The sequence below is a fragment of the Oncorhynchus keta genome, chromosome 32 (assembly GCF_023373465.1).
Source record: "Oncorhynchus keta strain PuntledgeMale-10-30-2019 chromosome 32, Oket_V2, whole genome shotgun sequence".
In the NCBI taxonomy this organism is placed as follows: domain Eukaryota; kingdom Metazoa; phylum Chordata; class Actinopteri; order Salmoniformes; family Salmonidae; genus Oncorhynchus; species Oncorhynchus keta.
The window spans coordinates 11660543-11675877 of NC_068452.1; the positions used below are offsets into that span (position 1 = coordinate 11660543).

Sequence of the window (15335 nt, forward strand, 5' to 3'; positions counted from 1 at the left end):
GGTGGTAAGGGTAGGCAACAACACGTCTGCCACGCTGATCCTCAACAAAGGGGCCCCTCGGGTATGTTTACTTAGTCCCATCCCAAAAGGTTCTACAGCTGCACCATCGAGAGCATCCTGATCGGTTACATCACCGCCTGGTATGGTAACTGCTTGGCATCTTTTTTTTTTTTTTACCTTTATTTAACCAGGCAAGTCAGTTAAGAACAAATTCTTATTTTCAATGATGGCCTGGGAACAGTGGATTAACTGCCTGTTCAGGGGCAGAACGACAGATTTGTACCTTGTCAGCTCGGGGGTTTGAACTCGCAAACCTTCCGGTTACTAGTCCAACGCTCTAACCACTAGGCTACCCTGCCACCCCCATCTGACTAAGGCGCTACAGAGGGTAGTGTGTACGGCACAGTACATCACTGGGGCCAAGCTTCCTGCCATCCAGGACCTATATAATAGGCGGTGTCAGAGGAAGACACATAAAATCGTTAAAGACTCCTGTCACCCAAGTTTTAGACTGTTTTCTATGCTACCGCACAGCAAGCACCGGAGTGCCAAGTCTAGGACCAAAAGGCTCCTTTACAGCTTCTACCCCCAAGCCATAAGCCTGCTGAACAATTAATCAAATGGCCACTGGACTATTTACATTGACCCCCCCACTTGTTTTGTACACTGCTACTACTCGCTGTTTTTATCTACGCATTTGACTATTTTCTACATTGTAGAGTAATAGTGACGACATCAACACTATGAAATAACACATATGGAATTATGTAGTAACCAAAAAAGTGTTACATCTAAATAGATGTGAGATTCTAGATTCTTCTAAGTAGCCACCTTTTGGCTTGATATTTAAGGATTTAATGTTGTTATTGATTTGATGTTATTATACATATATTTTTGTGCCACTTATTTGAAAATTATTACAAATAAGACATTACTGTTATTATTACTATTATATAGAGCCCAATCCACTTTTCTAGACACAGGGCGAAGTCAGGATATTTAGGGGGGCTTTCAGTTGGAAAATATACTGCAGGACTATTCACAGATTGTTGATGAACACTTTTCTCATCTTTCTGTCTATAAAACAGTACTGCAATGTAGAGAAATGCATTTCACTATACATTTATGTTCCCTGAACTGATTTTAAACCCCAGATTTCAGCATATATTTCAGCTTCCTGAACTGATTTTAAACCCCAGATTTCAGCATATATTTCAGTTCCCTGAAGCGATTCCAACCACTGACTTCAGCATGTTTTTTAAGAGAATCTTAACTTGAAAATGATGTGTTCTAGCTATCAACAATTGCTTCAGTAGAAGTCTGAAGAAAATATCTCAGAGCACACTGAATGTGTTGAATGGAACAGCTTCTGAAGAGCAGATCCATCAATATCCATCACATCCACAACCATTGTGTATGTTACTGACATCATAACGCTGGAAAAACATATTGACAATGAAAAGCAAGGAACTAATTATAAACCATATAAAACCTACTGACAATGAAAAGCAGGAACTAATTATAAACCATATAAAACCTACTGGCAATGAAAACGCAGGAACTAATTATAGACCATATAAAACCTACTGACAAAGAAAATAAGGAACAAATTAGAGACCATATAAAACATACTGACAATGAAAAGCAGGAAATAATTATAAAACCTCGATAAAAGTTCACTTTCCAGTGAAAGTTTCAAGATGATCTGATGTCAGCTCGAGGTTTTACATTTCCTAAAACCTTTATGGATGTTATATTGCCCGTCTCTTCCTTTGGGTCTGTACCGTTACATTGCCCGTCTCTTCCATTGGGTCTGTACCGTTACATTGCCCGTCTCTTCCATTGGGTCTGTACCGTTACATTGCCCGTCTCTTCCATTGGGTCTGTACCGTTACATTGCCCGTCTCTTCCATTGGGTCTGTACCGTTACATTGCCCGTCTCTTCCATTGGGTCTGTACCGTTACATTGCCCGTCTCTTCCATTGGGTCTGTACCGTTACATTGCCCGTCTCTTCCATTGGGTCTGTACCGTTACATTGCCCGTCTCTTCCTTCCATTGGGTCTGTACCGTTACATTGCCCGTCTCTTCCATTGGGTCTGTACCGTTACATTGCCCGTCTCTTCCATTGGGTCTGTACCGTTACATTGCCCGTCTCTTCCATTGGGTCTGTACCGTCTCTTCCATTGGGTCTGTACCGTTACATTGCCCGTCTCTTCCATTGTCCCGTCTCTTCCATTGGGTCTGTACCGTTACATTGCCCGTCTCTTACATTGCCCGTCTCTTCCATTGGGTCTGTACCGTTACATTGCCCGTCTCTTCCATTGGGTCTGTACCGTTACATTGCCCGTCTCTTCCATTGGGTCTGTACCGTTACATTGCCCGTCTCTTCCATTGGGTCTGTACCGTTACATTGCCCGTCTCTTCCATTGGGTCTGTACCGTTACATTGCCCGTCTCTTCCATTGGGTCTGTACCGTTACATTGCCCGTCTCTTCCATTGGGTCTGTACCGTTACATTGCCCGTCTCTTCCATTGGGTCTGTACCGTCTCTTCCATTACATTGCCCGTCTCTTCCATTGGGTCTGTACCGTTACATTGCCCGTCTCTTCCATTGGGTCTGTACCGTTACATTGCCCGTCTCTTCCATTGGGTCTGTACCGTTACATTGCCCGTCTCTTCCATTGGGTCTTCCATTGGGTCTGTACTGTTACATTGCCCGTCTCTTCCATTGGGTCTGTACCGTTACATTGCCCGTCTCTTCCATTGGGTCTGTATTGCCCGTCTCTTCCTGTTACATTGCCAGTCTTCCATTGGGTCACGTTACATTGCCCGTCTCTTCCAATGGGTCTGTACTGTTACATTGCCCGTCTCTTCCATTGGGTCTGTACTGTTACATTTCCTGTCTCTTCCATTGGGTCTGTACTGTTACATTGCCAGTCCCCCACCGATCTTTATAATACTTCAAAACAACACTCAGGACTCTTCCACTGGGTCTGTACTGCCTCATTAACATGCCCATAACTAATACTGGGGGACAGCTATGTTAATGACATCACCAGCTATGAGTGGAAAACAAGATCCGGAAAGCGCATTCTAAAAGACATGAAAAATGATTGGCTGAAAAGCCTTTTGGAGACTTGGTCACATGCTCTGTACTGATCTAAATTCATACAATGACCTATTTATAGGCCTTAAAGCTGCAACATGTCACTTTTTGGGTGACCTGACGAACTTCACATAGAAATGTGTGTTATAGATATGTCACTCATTGAAAGCAAGTCTAAGAAGTGACAGATCTGATCTATGTGCGCTGTCTATGCTTCCCATTCTTAAGTGTTTTTTTAGTCTTTTCCCTTAGGATTTTGTACACCAGCTTCAAACTGCTTTAAATACAATATTTGAGGTTTTAGAAAATATATTTCACAGCGGTTTAGATAATACGATGATTGTGACAAAACAAGTTCGGAGTTTAGACATACTGAAATCAGGCGAAATATCACCATTTTATAAAAATGGTGGAGAGATTTCTGCACATTGAACCTTAAAGGATAATTATCACCGTGGTTCAGCATCACTTTTACGCAAATTCACCCTTAGAAATGTTGTGAAACAGGATTAAATGCTTTCTAATATATTTTACGTTTTGTTGGTGGACCCCACTCTTTGTAGCTTCATCAATTCCTACAGAACATATCAAAGTGGCTAATTAGAATATTGGGACATTGTTTGAAGCCACTACAGCAACAATGTTGACATTCTTAGACAGTAACATTTTCTGCTTGGCTAGAAACTATAGAATGAACAACCAGTGCGATTAGCTAGAAACTATAGAATGAACAACCTGTGCGATTGGCTAGAAACTATAGAATGAACAACCAGTGCGATTGGCTAGAAACTATTCCAATAGAATGAACAACCAGAGCGATTGGCTAGAAACTATTCCAATAGAATGAACAACCAGAGTGATTGGCTAGAAACTATTCCAACAGAATGAACAACCAGAGCTTTTGTCTCTCAACCTCAAAAAAATAACTAATGACTGTCTGATGTACAGATTAAATCCGTTAGAAATATAACTAAATGACTAACAGATATAATCTGGACATCAGACAGTCATTAGTTATATTTCAAACAGCTTTAATCTGGACATGAGACAGTCATTAGTTATATTTCTAAATGTTTCCGTCTCGTTTTGGTATCAGAAAGAAAACGTATTTGTAGATATTTTTTATACTGAATAGAATGTTATATAATTATTTATAGTATATAGAATTAATATAGAAATGCTGACTGTGTACAGCGTTGTATGGAAGTTGATTATTCGTATACAGAATATCCCTCTATTTGTCATGACCCCTAGTGGCCAATTGTAGGTGGGTTTCATTATTTGGAATATGGGAAGACGGGGTCAGTTTAAGTCTACATTGAACAAATGATGGGTGCCTGTATAGAAGATGCCGTTTTAAGATACAGTGTTCAACCATTTAATATCATTGTTTAATATAGTTTTATTGTGGATTCATACCTCTGGATTGACCTATTGACTTCAAGTTTTTCACCTTCATAATCGCTGTAGCATTTGAACATCAATATCAATTGGAATCTGTCAATGCTTCCTTGTTGTAGTTTTAAACTGTCACTCCAGTCTCCTTTCACCTCCTGTCCATGACATCACCACTTCCTATCAAACCAACTCCTCGAATACTCTACTACTTGACGTTTGCAGTTGTCTATTAAACACCATTTTCAAAGTAATATTTGTTTCCCTTTAGTGTGTTTATACTTTACTGTATTTATATATCACTTTTCAACAGGAAAAGTTCAAAGTAAAAATCACTGGAGGACGTCATGAACAATTCATATAGTACAACAAGTGTAGAATGCCCTTTTAAAAATCACACGAGATCAACAACCCTGTTTTATAAGATAGTACTCACTGTATTTACTGGTGTTAATCAGATCTCCAGTCTTCTCTTCTTCGTCCTCCTCTAATGTGACAGTAATCTCCCCCTCTTCATCCTTCATTAAAAAAACTTCTTCATCTTCTTTCACTGTGACAGTAACCTCCTCCACTCCAAAAACTGCATCCTCCTCTTCTTTTACTGTAAAATCCTCCTCTTTCACTCTGAACGCGTCTTCCTCTTCTTTCACTGAAACGTCTTTCTCTTCTTCTTTCACGGTAACAGCCTCACCCTCTACTTGTTTTTGTATTGTAACAGCCTCTTCTTCTTCCTCCTCTTTGACGAGAGCTTCTTTCTCCGTCCAGCAGACCTCTTCTTTATCAGGAGAGTAGCTTAGTGAGCTCATGGTCGGAGATAAAAGCTAGTTAGCATTAGCGACTAGACTAGTGCTAACTTAACCAGCCAGCTAGTTGACTTACAACGTATATATGCAATTCAAATGGGGTAGCTAGTTGTTTCTACATAAGTATGTTTAAATCATAGTGGCAAATAAACCACGAAATTGTCTAAAGAACTTGAATGTTCCGACTTTGTTGGCTAGCGAGCTATCGAGGTGGCTGCAGTTGTTGAAGAAGCGTTCCGTCCACTAGAATATACGTCACACTAGAAACATCGCCTGAAAGACACATATCGCCATCTGCTGTCTGGAGGGAGTAAACGCAGTTTCATTGAATTATAATATTATAAAGCAGTTTAGGGAAACGATTTTTTTCTCTCCATTAAATATGAATATTATATCAACACGTACAAAGAGCAACAAGTGGTGTATTAAGTCAGATGTTTTATGAGAATTTAAAACAAACTCTACATCTACTCCACATCTGTATTCCTGATTCAGTCAAATAACTAGATATCACAATGAGCACCTAGTTATTGATACCCTTGATAAAGATGAGCAAAAATAACTGTATAAAATAAATAAACTTTACCCACTACCAGGATAGTTTAGCCCAGAAACCTTCTTCTAGCAAGACACCAACACCCACGAAGAAACGGTTAATTGGGCACAAAATCAACGGCCATCTCAGTCTTCAGACTTGAACTCCATTGAAAACCTGTAGTTTGAATTGAACAGGACAGTCCATAAGAACAGACAAAAGAAATCAAGGACCTGGAGAGATTCTGTATGGAGGAATGGTCCCACCAAATGTGTTCTCTCATCTCATAAAACATTTCAGTGTTGCTATCCTCCTAAGACGAGGGTGCTTCCTTTTGGGAAATACATGTTAAACTATATCTCTTTCGCTGAGCAATTAGTATGAAATTATATAATTTCCCTTATTTTGTTGGTGTAACAATACATCATGTAGATGTATATAATGAACAGACTAGGTCTATACTGCTCCTACATGGTTTAACAATACATAATGTAGATGTATATAATGAACAAACAAGGTCTGTACATGACATATTATCTCCCAACCATACACAATGCTGGCTGAGGTATGAGTAAAACATAAAATAGTATTTCCTAACCATTCACAATGTTGGCTGAGGTACCAGTAAAATGTGACATATTATTTCCTAACCATTCAAAATGCTGGCTAAGGTACGAGTACAACATGACGTTCTTAACCATTCGCAATGCTGGCTGAGGTAAAAATACCCCAGATATGAAATGTCAAGGCTTTAGTTCAGTGGGCTACTCCATTGTTGATGAAAGCAGGGGAAGCTACTCCATTGTCGATGAAAGCAGGGGAAGCTACTCCATTGTTGATGAAGGCAGGGGAAGCTACTCCATTGTTGATGAAAGCGGGGGAAGCTACTCCATTGTTGATGAAAGCGGGGGAAGCTACTCCATTGTTGATGAAGGCAGGGGAAGCTACTCCATTGTTGATGAAAGCGGGGGAAGCTACTCCATTGTTGATGAAAGCGGGGGAAGCTACTCCATTGTTGATGTAAGCGGGGGAAGCTACTCCATTGTTGATGAAAGCAGGGGAAGCTACTCCATTGTTGATGAAAGCGGGGGAAGCTACTCCATTGTTGGTGAAAGCGGGGGAAGCTACTCCATTGTTGATGAAAGCAGGGAAGTGTTGTAACAGAACTGCCTGAGATGTGGGGGAAGGGAAGCTGCTCACTGATTGGCTGTAGTGAAAAGGGTCCCTCCAAAAATCTATCACTATTCCAACTGACTTGTCAAATTCTCCCCCAAATCTACCACAAATATGCCAAGCCTCCACAGACCCTGTCTTGTATAGACAAACAGAAAAAATAATTTGACATTCAAATATGGCATTTTAAATAGCTCAATTAAATCCAGCTGGGCCTTTTTAACACAGACAGTTGTTCCCGCTGTAGATGTTATGCCTTTGTACAGATCTAGGATCAGTTCTCCTCCACAATGCATATACAGTTTGGACACACCTACAAATTCAATATTTTTTATTTTAACTATTGCCTACATTGCAGAATAATAGTGAAGACAACACAACTATGCCAAGTGTGTGCAAAGTTGTCAAGGCAAATTGTGAATACTTTGAAGAATCTCAAATAGGAAATATATTTTGATTTGTTTAACTCTTTTTTTCACATATGATTCCATGTGTGTTATTATAGTTATTATAGTTTTAATGTCTTCACTATTATTATACAATGCAGAAAATTGTAAAAAGAAAGACAAACCCTTGAATAAGTAAGTGTGTCCAAACTTTTGACTGGTACTGTATATAGGCTCTTTGTCATTATGGGGTATTGTGTGTCATTATTGGGTATTGTGTGTAGATTGAGAGGAAAAAATATTTAATCCATTTTAGAATAAGGCTGTAACGTAACAAAATGTAGCAAAAGTGAGGGAGTCTGAATACTTTCCGAATGCACTGTATATTTTGGGGCAGTACTTAGTGACATCACATCCCAAAACAGGAGGTACAAATACATAAACATAGGTTCACAATATCAACATTCAATGTATCAAAATATATGACCAAGCTGGAAATTGAAACGCCAGCCCAGCCACAATCTTAGAGGTTCACTGATGATCAACCTCCTCCTTCACATCTGACTCCTGATGATCAACCTCCTCCTTCACATCTGACTCCTGATGATCAACCTCCTCCTTCACATCTGACTCCTGATGATCAACCTCCTCCTTCACATCTGACTCCTGATGATCAACCTCCTCCTTCACATCTGACTCCTGATGATCAACCTCCTCCTTCACATCTGGCTCCTGAAGATCAACCTCCTCCTTCACATCTGACTCCTGATGATCAACCTCCTCCTTCACATCTGACTCCTGATGATCAACCTCCTCCTTCACATCTGACTCCAGTGATCAATCCAGAGCGTCTTTCTTTTTTGAGGAATCCCGATCGACGACGTCATCGAATAGGCCGTCATCACGACCACAAGTTAATTGACATTCAGGATATCGATAGGAAGAGCATTAGCAATATGTCGTGTCTGGTAACTTGTTTCATTTAATGGATTTAAAATTGGCAGGTGCACAGGGAGAAACCCCATTAAAACACTTTTGGAAGTCTTTAACTGCATCAAAGTCTGTGGCCTGTGATGTTGGGACAAATTATAGTCCCTTATTATACAAGAGACAAAATTCACAAATTATACAGCACAACAACAGAGTCATGTCTTCAGTGTAAAACTAACAATGACGCAATAATAGGGCGGCACACAATTGGCCCAGTGTCGTCTGTAGGCCGTCATTGTAAATAAGAATTTGTTCTTAACTGACTTGCCTAGTTAAATAAAGGATAAATAAATTTATAATACATTTAAAAAATCCATGCCTTCCGGGAATGTTATAACGTTACAAAGTTATGGGTGGAGTTAGCCAACTTTCTATCAGAAGTTATACAATGTCAAATTTATTTTAATCTGTCTGTCTGGTATTTCAAAACATGACATTTGAGGGTGCAGTGGGATACCCCAGAATTGGACAATACTTTTCTCAACAATCTTAAATATTATACCTAATTAAAACCTGGAAATCAACCAATCCTCTGTTGTTAATTCAATAGCTTTATTATCTAAAAGTGGGCGACGGAGAAAAATAAAAAGGGGCTGATGCGGGCGCTGGCAATGGGGGTTTGTTCTAGTGGGTTTGGGCAGGTGTGATGTAGTTAATGTTTGTATGATGTTGTTGTCTGTATGTGTATGTTTTGTATTGTTTTTAAAATATCAAATAAAATGTTTAAAAAGTCACAATGCAAAGTTACACCTCACTGTTTTATTTTTGGAGTTATTACATTAAACCAATCAGAATTCAGAAGAATGACAAAGTCAGGTGTGATGTAATATGGAGGACCAGCCTATTCCCTATGACCTAAACTACAACAGAAATAACTTCAAATGTAGAACTTCAAATTAAACCAATCGTTTGCACTCATGACTTGAGTGATTAAAGTAAATCAAAGTTTTGGAAATACATAACGCCATCTAACCAAAAATCAAAGATTGTTAGCTATATGCAGTTATCTTAGCCAGCCAGCTAACATTAGCTAACCGGAGACCAGTTAGATCCCATCTAACAAAACCCAACTAAAACATGACTGCAGATCAAAAGAGCAGAGACATACAGAATGATGGCAGGGGATATCGCCAACATCCAAATGGATAGATTCCAGATATCAGTCAGTTTGCGCGGTAGCAGTAAGCCAAGGTGGAAAACCATACAAAACTCCCGTAGTGTATTCCACAGAGAACATGCTGAAAAGTAGTGATGGGGAAACAAAGCTTCCTGAAGCAATGCAGCTTTTCAGCCTGTTATGTTGAAAATAGGTTCATTACTCAAGGCTTTGAGCGACACAGAATTTAGAACACCCAAAGTATTATAGATGACATCCCACACATGATAGCCATCGACTAAACCACTGGCCGTGTTCGAGACCATCAAATCCATGCTGTATTTTGGGTAAATGGTGACTGGCTGTCTGATTTATAAATAATAATGAGTAGTTATTTATGATGCAAGGTGATTTATAGATCAGTCAGTCGGCAGTCACCTGCACTGTCGGCTGCAATGTCGAACAAGGACAATACCAAACCAATCAAATGAAATTGTATTTGTCATATTTGCTGAATACAACATTAAATGCTTACTTACAAGCCCTTAACCAACCATGCAGTTCAATATTTACTCATTAAACTCAAGTAAAAAATGAAATAAAAAGTAACACAATAAAATAACGGGGCTATATACAGGGGGTACAGCACTAAGTCGGGCGGCAGCGTAGCCTAGTGTTTGGAGTGTTGGACTAGTAACCGAAAGGTTGCAAGATCGAATGCCCGAGTTGACAAGGTACAAAATCTGTCATTCTACCCCTGAACAAGGCAGTTAACCCACCCTTCCTATGCAGTCATTGAAAATAATAATTTGTTCTTCACAACCTTTTGTGACTAGGGGGCAGTATTTTCATTTTTGGGAAAATAACGTTCCCGTAATAAACGGGATATTTTGAATGCTAGAATATGCATATAATTGACAGCTTAGGGTAGACAACACTCTAAAGTTTCCAAAACTGTAAAAATATTGTCTGTGAGTATAACAGAACTGATATTGCAGGCGAAAGCCTGAGAAAAATCCAATCTGGAAGTGCCTCATGTTTTGAAAGCGCTGCGTTCCAGCAGTGCTATTGAGCAGTGAATGGGCTATCAACCAGATTACTTTTCCTCCGTATTCCCCAAGGTGTCTACAGCATTGTGACGTAGTTTTACGCATTTATGTTGAAGAATTCCCGTAAGCGGCTACATTGCGCAACTGGTCACCTAATGGCTCCCAGAGTGATTCTCGCGTACAATACAGAGGTAGTCATTATTCCAATCGGTCCTACTGAAAAACCAATTGTCCCAGTGGATATATTATCGAATAGATATTTGAAAAACACCTTGAGGATTGATTATAAACAACGTTTGCCATGTTTCTGTCGATATTATGGAGCTAATTTTGAATATTTTTCGGTGTTTTCATGACTGCAATTTCCAGGCGATTTCTCAGCCAAACGTGAAGAACAAACGGAGCTATTTCGCCTACAAAAATAATATTTTTGGAAAAAAGGAACATTGGCTATCTAACTGGGTCTCGTGAGTGAAGACATCCGAAGCTCATCAAAGGTAAACTATTTAATATGATCGCTTTTCTGATTTCCGTGACCAAGTTATCTGCTGCTAGTTGGACAAAATGCTATGCTAGGCTATCGATAAACTTACACAAATGCTTGTCTAGCTTTGGCTGTAAAGCATATTTTGAAAATCTGATATGACAGGGTGATTAACAAAAGGCTAAGCTGTGTCTCAATATATTTCACTTGTGATTTTCATGAATATGAATATTTTCTAGGAATATTTATGTCCGTTGCGTTATGCTAATTAGTGTCAGTCGATGATTACGCTCCCTCATGCGGGATGGGGAGTCACTAGAGGTTTTAACTGACTTGCCTAGTTAAATAAAATAAAAAAGGGAGAGGTTGAAAATGTCAGTGAAGACACTTGCCAGTTGGTCTGCGCATGCTCTGAGTACTCGACCTGGTAATCCATCTGGCCCTGGGGCATTGTGAATGTTGACCTGTTTAAAGGCCTTGCTCACATTGGGTACGGAGAGTGTGGTCATCCAGAACAGCTGGTGCTCTCAATCGTGCTTCAGAGTTGATTGACTCAAAAGAGAGCATAAAAGTCATTTAGCTCATCTCCAAATTTTCTTCACGCGAATGACGGGGATTTGGGCCTGGTCTTCTAAAAGCAGCATATACTTTGCGTCAGACTCGTTAAAGAAGAAATATTTGTCAAGTTCGAGGTGACTAATCGCTGTTCTGATGTCCAGAAGCTCTACCGTGCTAACGGGTTCAGACTGGCCATCCAGGACGTCATAATGATAGTTTAATCAGGTTTCTAGGCTATATAGTGCTAACGGGTTTCCACTAGATAACACAACCACACGTTGCATGAACGCATAAAGTTAGCAAGCTTGAGCTAGCTACCGAGCTAGCATACAAACTCTGTAGCACAGAGTAGATACTCCACATGACGTTGAGAAATAGTGCATTGTGGGTAGTTTAGAAGATATCCAGAAATAAGTCAAGAAATATGTAATAACGCAACATAACTGTTTGTACTTATATTAAACCATATTGTGACTACAACTCCATTACTAAGTCTTTAACCACACTGTGCTGTTACACTGGTGAGTAAAAACTCATGCTTCCTATACTTTAACTTTTAGTCAAATAATTTAAATATACATTTTACTCAACTGCGTTACCCACTCCAGTCAGCAGATGGCGATCTGCGACTTTAAGGCAATGCTGTTGGTGTGACTTATAATCTAGTGGACGGAACACTTCTTTCAAGAGCAGCAACAGCTTGTCAGCCACCTCGGTAGCTTGCTAGACAAAATAGCCGAACCAATAAATCTCTTTAGACGCTTTAGTCTATATTAGCCACTGTGTTTTAAACCCTCTTCTGTCGTCTAGTTAGTTATCAGTTTTAATTTCATATTTACGGTGTTGTTGTTATTAGTCAGCTAGCGGGCTGGTTAAGTTAGCATTAGCCTAGCTAGCTAGCATTCCCGACCATGAGTTCACTAAGCTACTCTCCTCCTGCTAAAGAAGAGGTCTGCTGGATGGAGAAAGAGGGCCTGTGGCTGAACGTTGTCGTGAAAGAGGAAGAGGAGGCTGTCACAATACAAAAACAAGTATAGGGTGAGGCTGTTATAGTGAAAGAAGAAGAGGAAGATGTTTCAGTGAAAGAAGAGGAAGTGAAAGAGGAAGAGGATGTTACAGTAAAGAGGAGAAAGAGGAGGAGGGTGAGATGACTGTCACATTGGAAGAAGAGGAGGAAACTGGATATCTGGGCCCGGTTTCCCAAAGGCATGTTAAGGCATCTAATTGTTCTAACGATGAACGGGCCCTGATTAACACTAGTAAGTACTGTCCCACTTAAGCTTAGGGCTTACTTTTTCGAACATTCTGTTACAAATCGCGCAACATTTCAGCGTCCTGCTACTCATGCCAGGAATATAGTATATGCATATGATTAGTATGTGTGGATAGAACACACTCTGGAGTTTCTAAAACTGGTTAAATCACGGCTGTGACTATAACAGAACGTGTGTTTCGTCGAAAAGCCCAAGGAAAACTGATCACCAAAAAGTTGAAAAAATATCAATGCGCCACTTGCATGTATTGTCTATGGTACAGCAAAATACATGGCTCCGAGATTACAAGTCCTACAGCTTCCACACGATGTCGCCAGTCTTGGCAATTGCCTGGGGGTTGTTTCTTGGTCAAACGAAGAAGAGAGACCCCATTCCATCCGGTCTCCGACAGGATGTTTTGGAAGAGAGATTTCCGACCATGATTTGAAGACGTGGAGCTATTGAATACACATCACCCCGTGATCAATTTGATAGATTATTAACGTTTACTACTACCTAAAGTTGGATTACAAAAGCATTTTGAAGTGTTTTGTGAAAGTTTATAGGCAACTTTTTTAATAAAAAAAAATTACGTTGCGTTTTAAAACAGTCTTTTTTTCTGGATCACACACTTTTCATAGATGGATATTTTGGGCATATATGGACCGATTTAATTGACAAAAAAGACCCAATAGTGATGTTTATGGTAATGAATGTTTCATATTTTATTTCTGCGTTTTGTGTAGCGCCGGTTATGCTAATGATTTTGTTTACGTCTCCTTCAGGTATTTCGGGGTGTTGCATGCTATCAGATAATAGCTTCACATGCTTTCGCCAAAAAGCATTTTAAAGATCTGACTTGTTGGCTAGATTCACAACGAGTGTAGCTTTAATTCGGTACCCTGCATGTGTGTTTTAATGAACGTTTGAGTTTTAACGAGTGCTATTAGCATTTAGCGTAGTGCATTTGCATTTCCAGATGGCTGGGTGGGACGCAGACGTCTCAGGGGACGCTAAGAGGTTAAATACAGAGGCACAAACTCTGCAGTTATTGAGCTGATGTGTGGTGTTTAAGGGGAAATATGTAATAGCTACATCCGTATTTCGACTTTAATTGTTAATTTATAGCCATTGATTCTTGAAGAATATAACACATGCCTCATGAGCTCAGTTCAACTGTTGTACCCCATCAGAACCCAGAATACGTTTTTTTTTACTCCAATGTTTCCAAACAATGTAAACCAACACTGTATAGCCTCAACATGGTTAAAACTATAATGTTGATATCATAGATCCATTGGTCTGTCTCTGAATTTGAGAGTAGTTACATACCTCCAGCCCCATCCATAATCGTATTACCAAAACAGTGGTGGAATGACATCTTTGTTATTGTTTGAACTGCAGATTGGTTGGTTGATTGTGTTGCTTTTTTAAAGGGGCACCGTAGTATTTAAACAGCAACAAAATGTCAGCCCTGAAGACTTTGTTTGGTTAAGAGCTGAGGGATGGGGGCTGGAGAAATGTAACCACTCTCAAATTTATAGAGAAAGCAATTTTATAAACCGTAACCCAAAACCTAGTGACCTCGTTAAGAAGTTCAGACATTTTGGAGTAACTGTAATAGGTGTTGGCTTGACAGTCGCTGGGTCCAGCTCAGGGCTACCCCCTGAATTGACTACACTGTAAATTCAAGGACTGGCAATCCATGAGATCAAAATGATAGTTCTAAACAAGATTAAGGCTATACATTTTATTTTTTTATTAACATGTTTTGAGGGTTGGAGATACAAACTTATGTTTTGGTTTCTGGTCGGGGTAATACGGTTGAAACATTTGTGTCATGTATAAGTAATGTATAAGTTATATTTTTCAAGAATCAATGGGTATATAGTAAATGGGTCTACCTGTAACTGCCAGTGTAGATTTCCTGTGGGGGTCAAATTGTTAGAGCCGTTGATAAGTTATTAGCTGTGTTAGAATACTCATACTAACCCTACTATTTGTGATGTTAATTGAGTATATAGTATGCTTATTGGTCACAGTATGATATTGTTAGTATTCCAAAAGTTGCCGTATGTTGTACTAAATTCTCCACAATATTACGTAAACACGCATTACGTTAGGGTCCATAATGCAATTCTTCAGGAAATGAGCATGGCTTCACATCGTTTTCAGATTTGAAGAAAATGGTGGAAAGTCCAACGAGAGCCGATACAAATTCATTGTTTTAACTAATTATGACAAATGTTAAGAAAATGTTGAGCAATGTAATAAAGTAATGACTTTTCAAATAAGTTACCTTACACGTTATTTTGTCTGGCAATTTGTTAGCATGTTATTACAGCAGTATGTACCGGTATGTCAACTAGCTACCTAACGTTAGTTGACTACTTATACATTAAACTTGCCAGTATTTTAACTATATTCTAACAAACTTAACTACCCAACGTTTATTGACTTGATCATTTCAGTCATTCTTAGCTTAGCTAAATGGTATAGTCGTTGTG

At 39.4% G+C, this 15335-nt stretch overlaps 2 protein-coding genes across 4 annotated transcripts in view; both read right to left on the reverse strand.

Annotated features, from left to right (window-relative positions):
- LOC118365749 (zinc finger protein OZF-like) overlaps positions 1-5575 on the reverse strand; it is a 70073-nt gene extending 64498 nt beyond the window's left edge. Inside the window, exon 1 of one of the 3 annotated variants that reach the window (XM_052490212.1) lies at positions 4938-5572. In XM_052490212.1, coding sequence (XP_052346172.1) covers positions 4938-5307 — 370 coding nt within the window. In that variant the 5' untranslated portion in view covers positions 5308-5572. Of the gene's footprint in view, positions 1-4937 lie in introns of all 3 variants that reach the window. The other 2 variants (XM_052490213.1, XM_035748111.2) reach the window with 2 other exon arrangements.
- The window catches only part of LOC127914390 (uncharacterized), a 238331-nt gene that overhangs the window by 77312 nt on the left and 145684 nt on the right, over positions 1-15335 (reverse strand). The window lies entirely within an intron of this gene.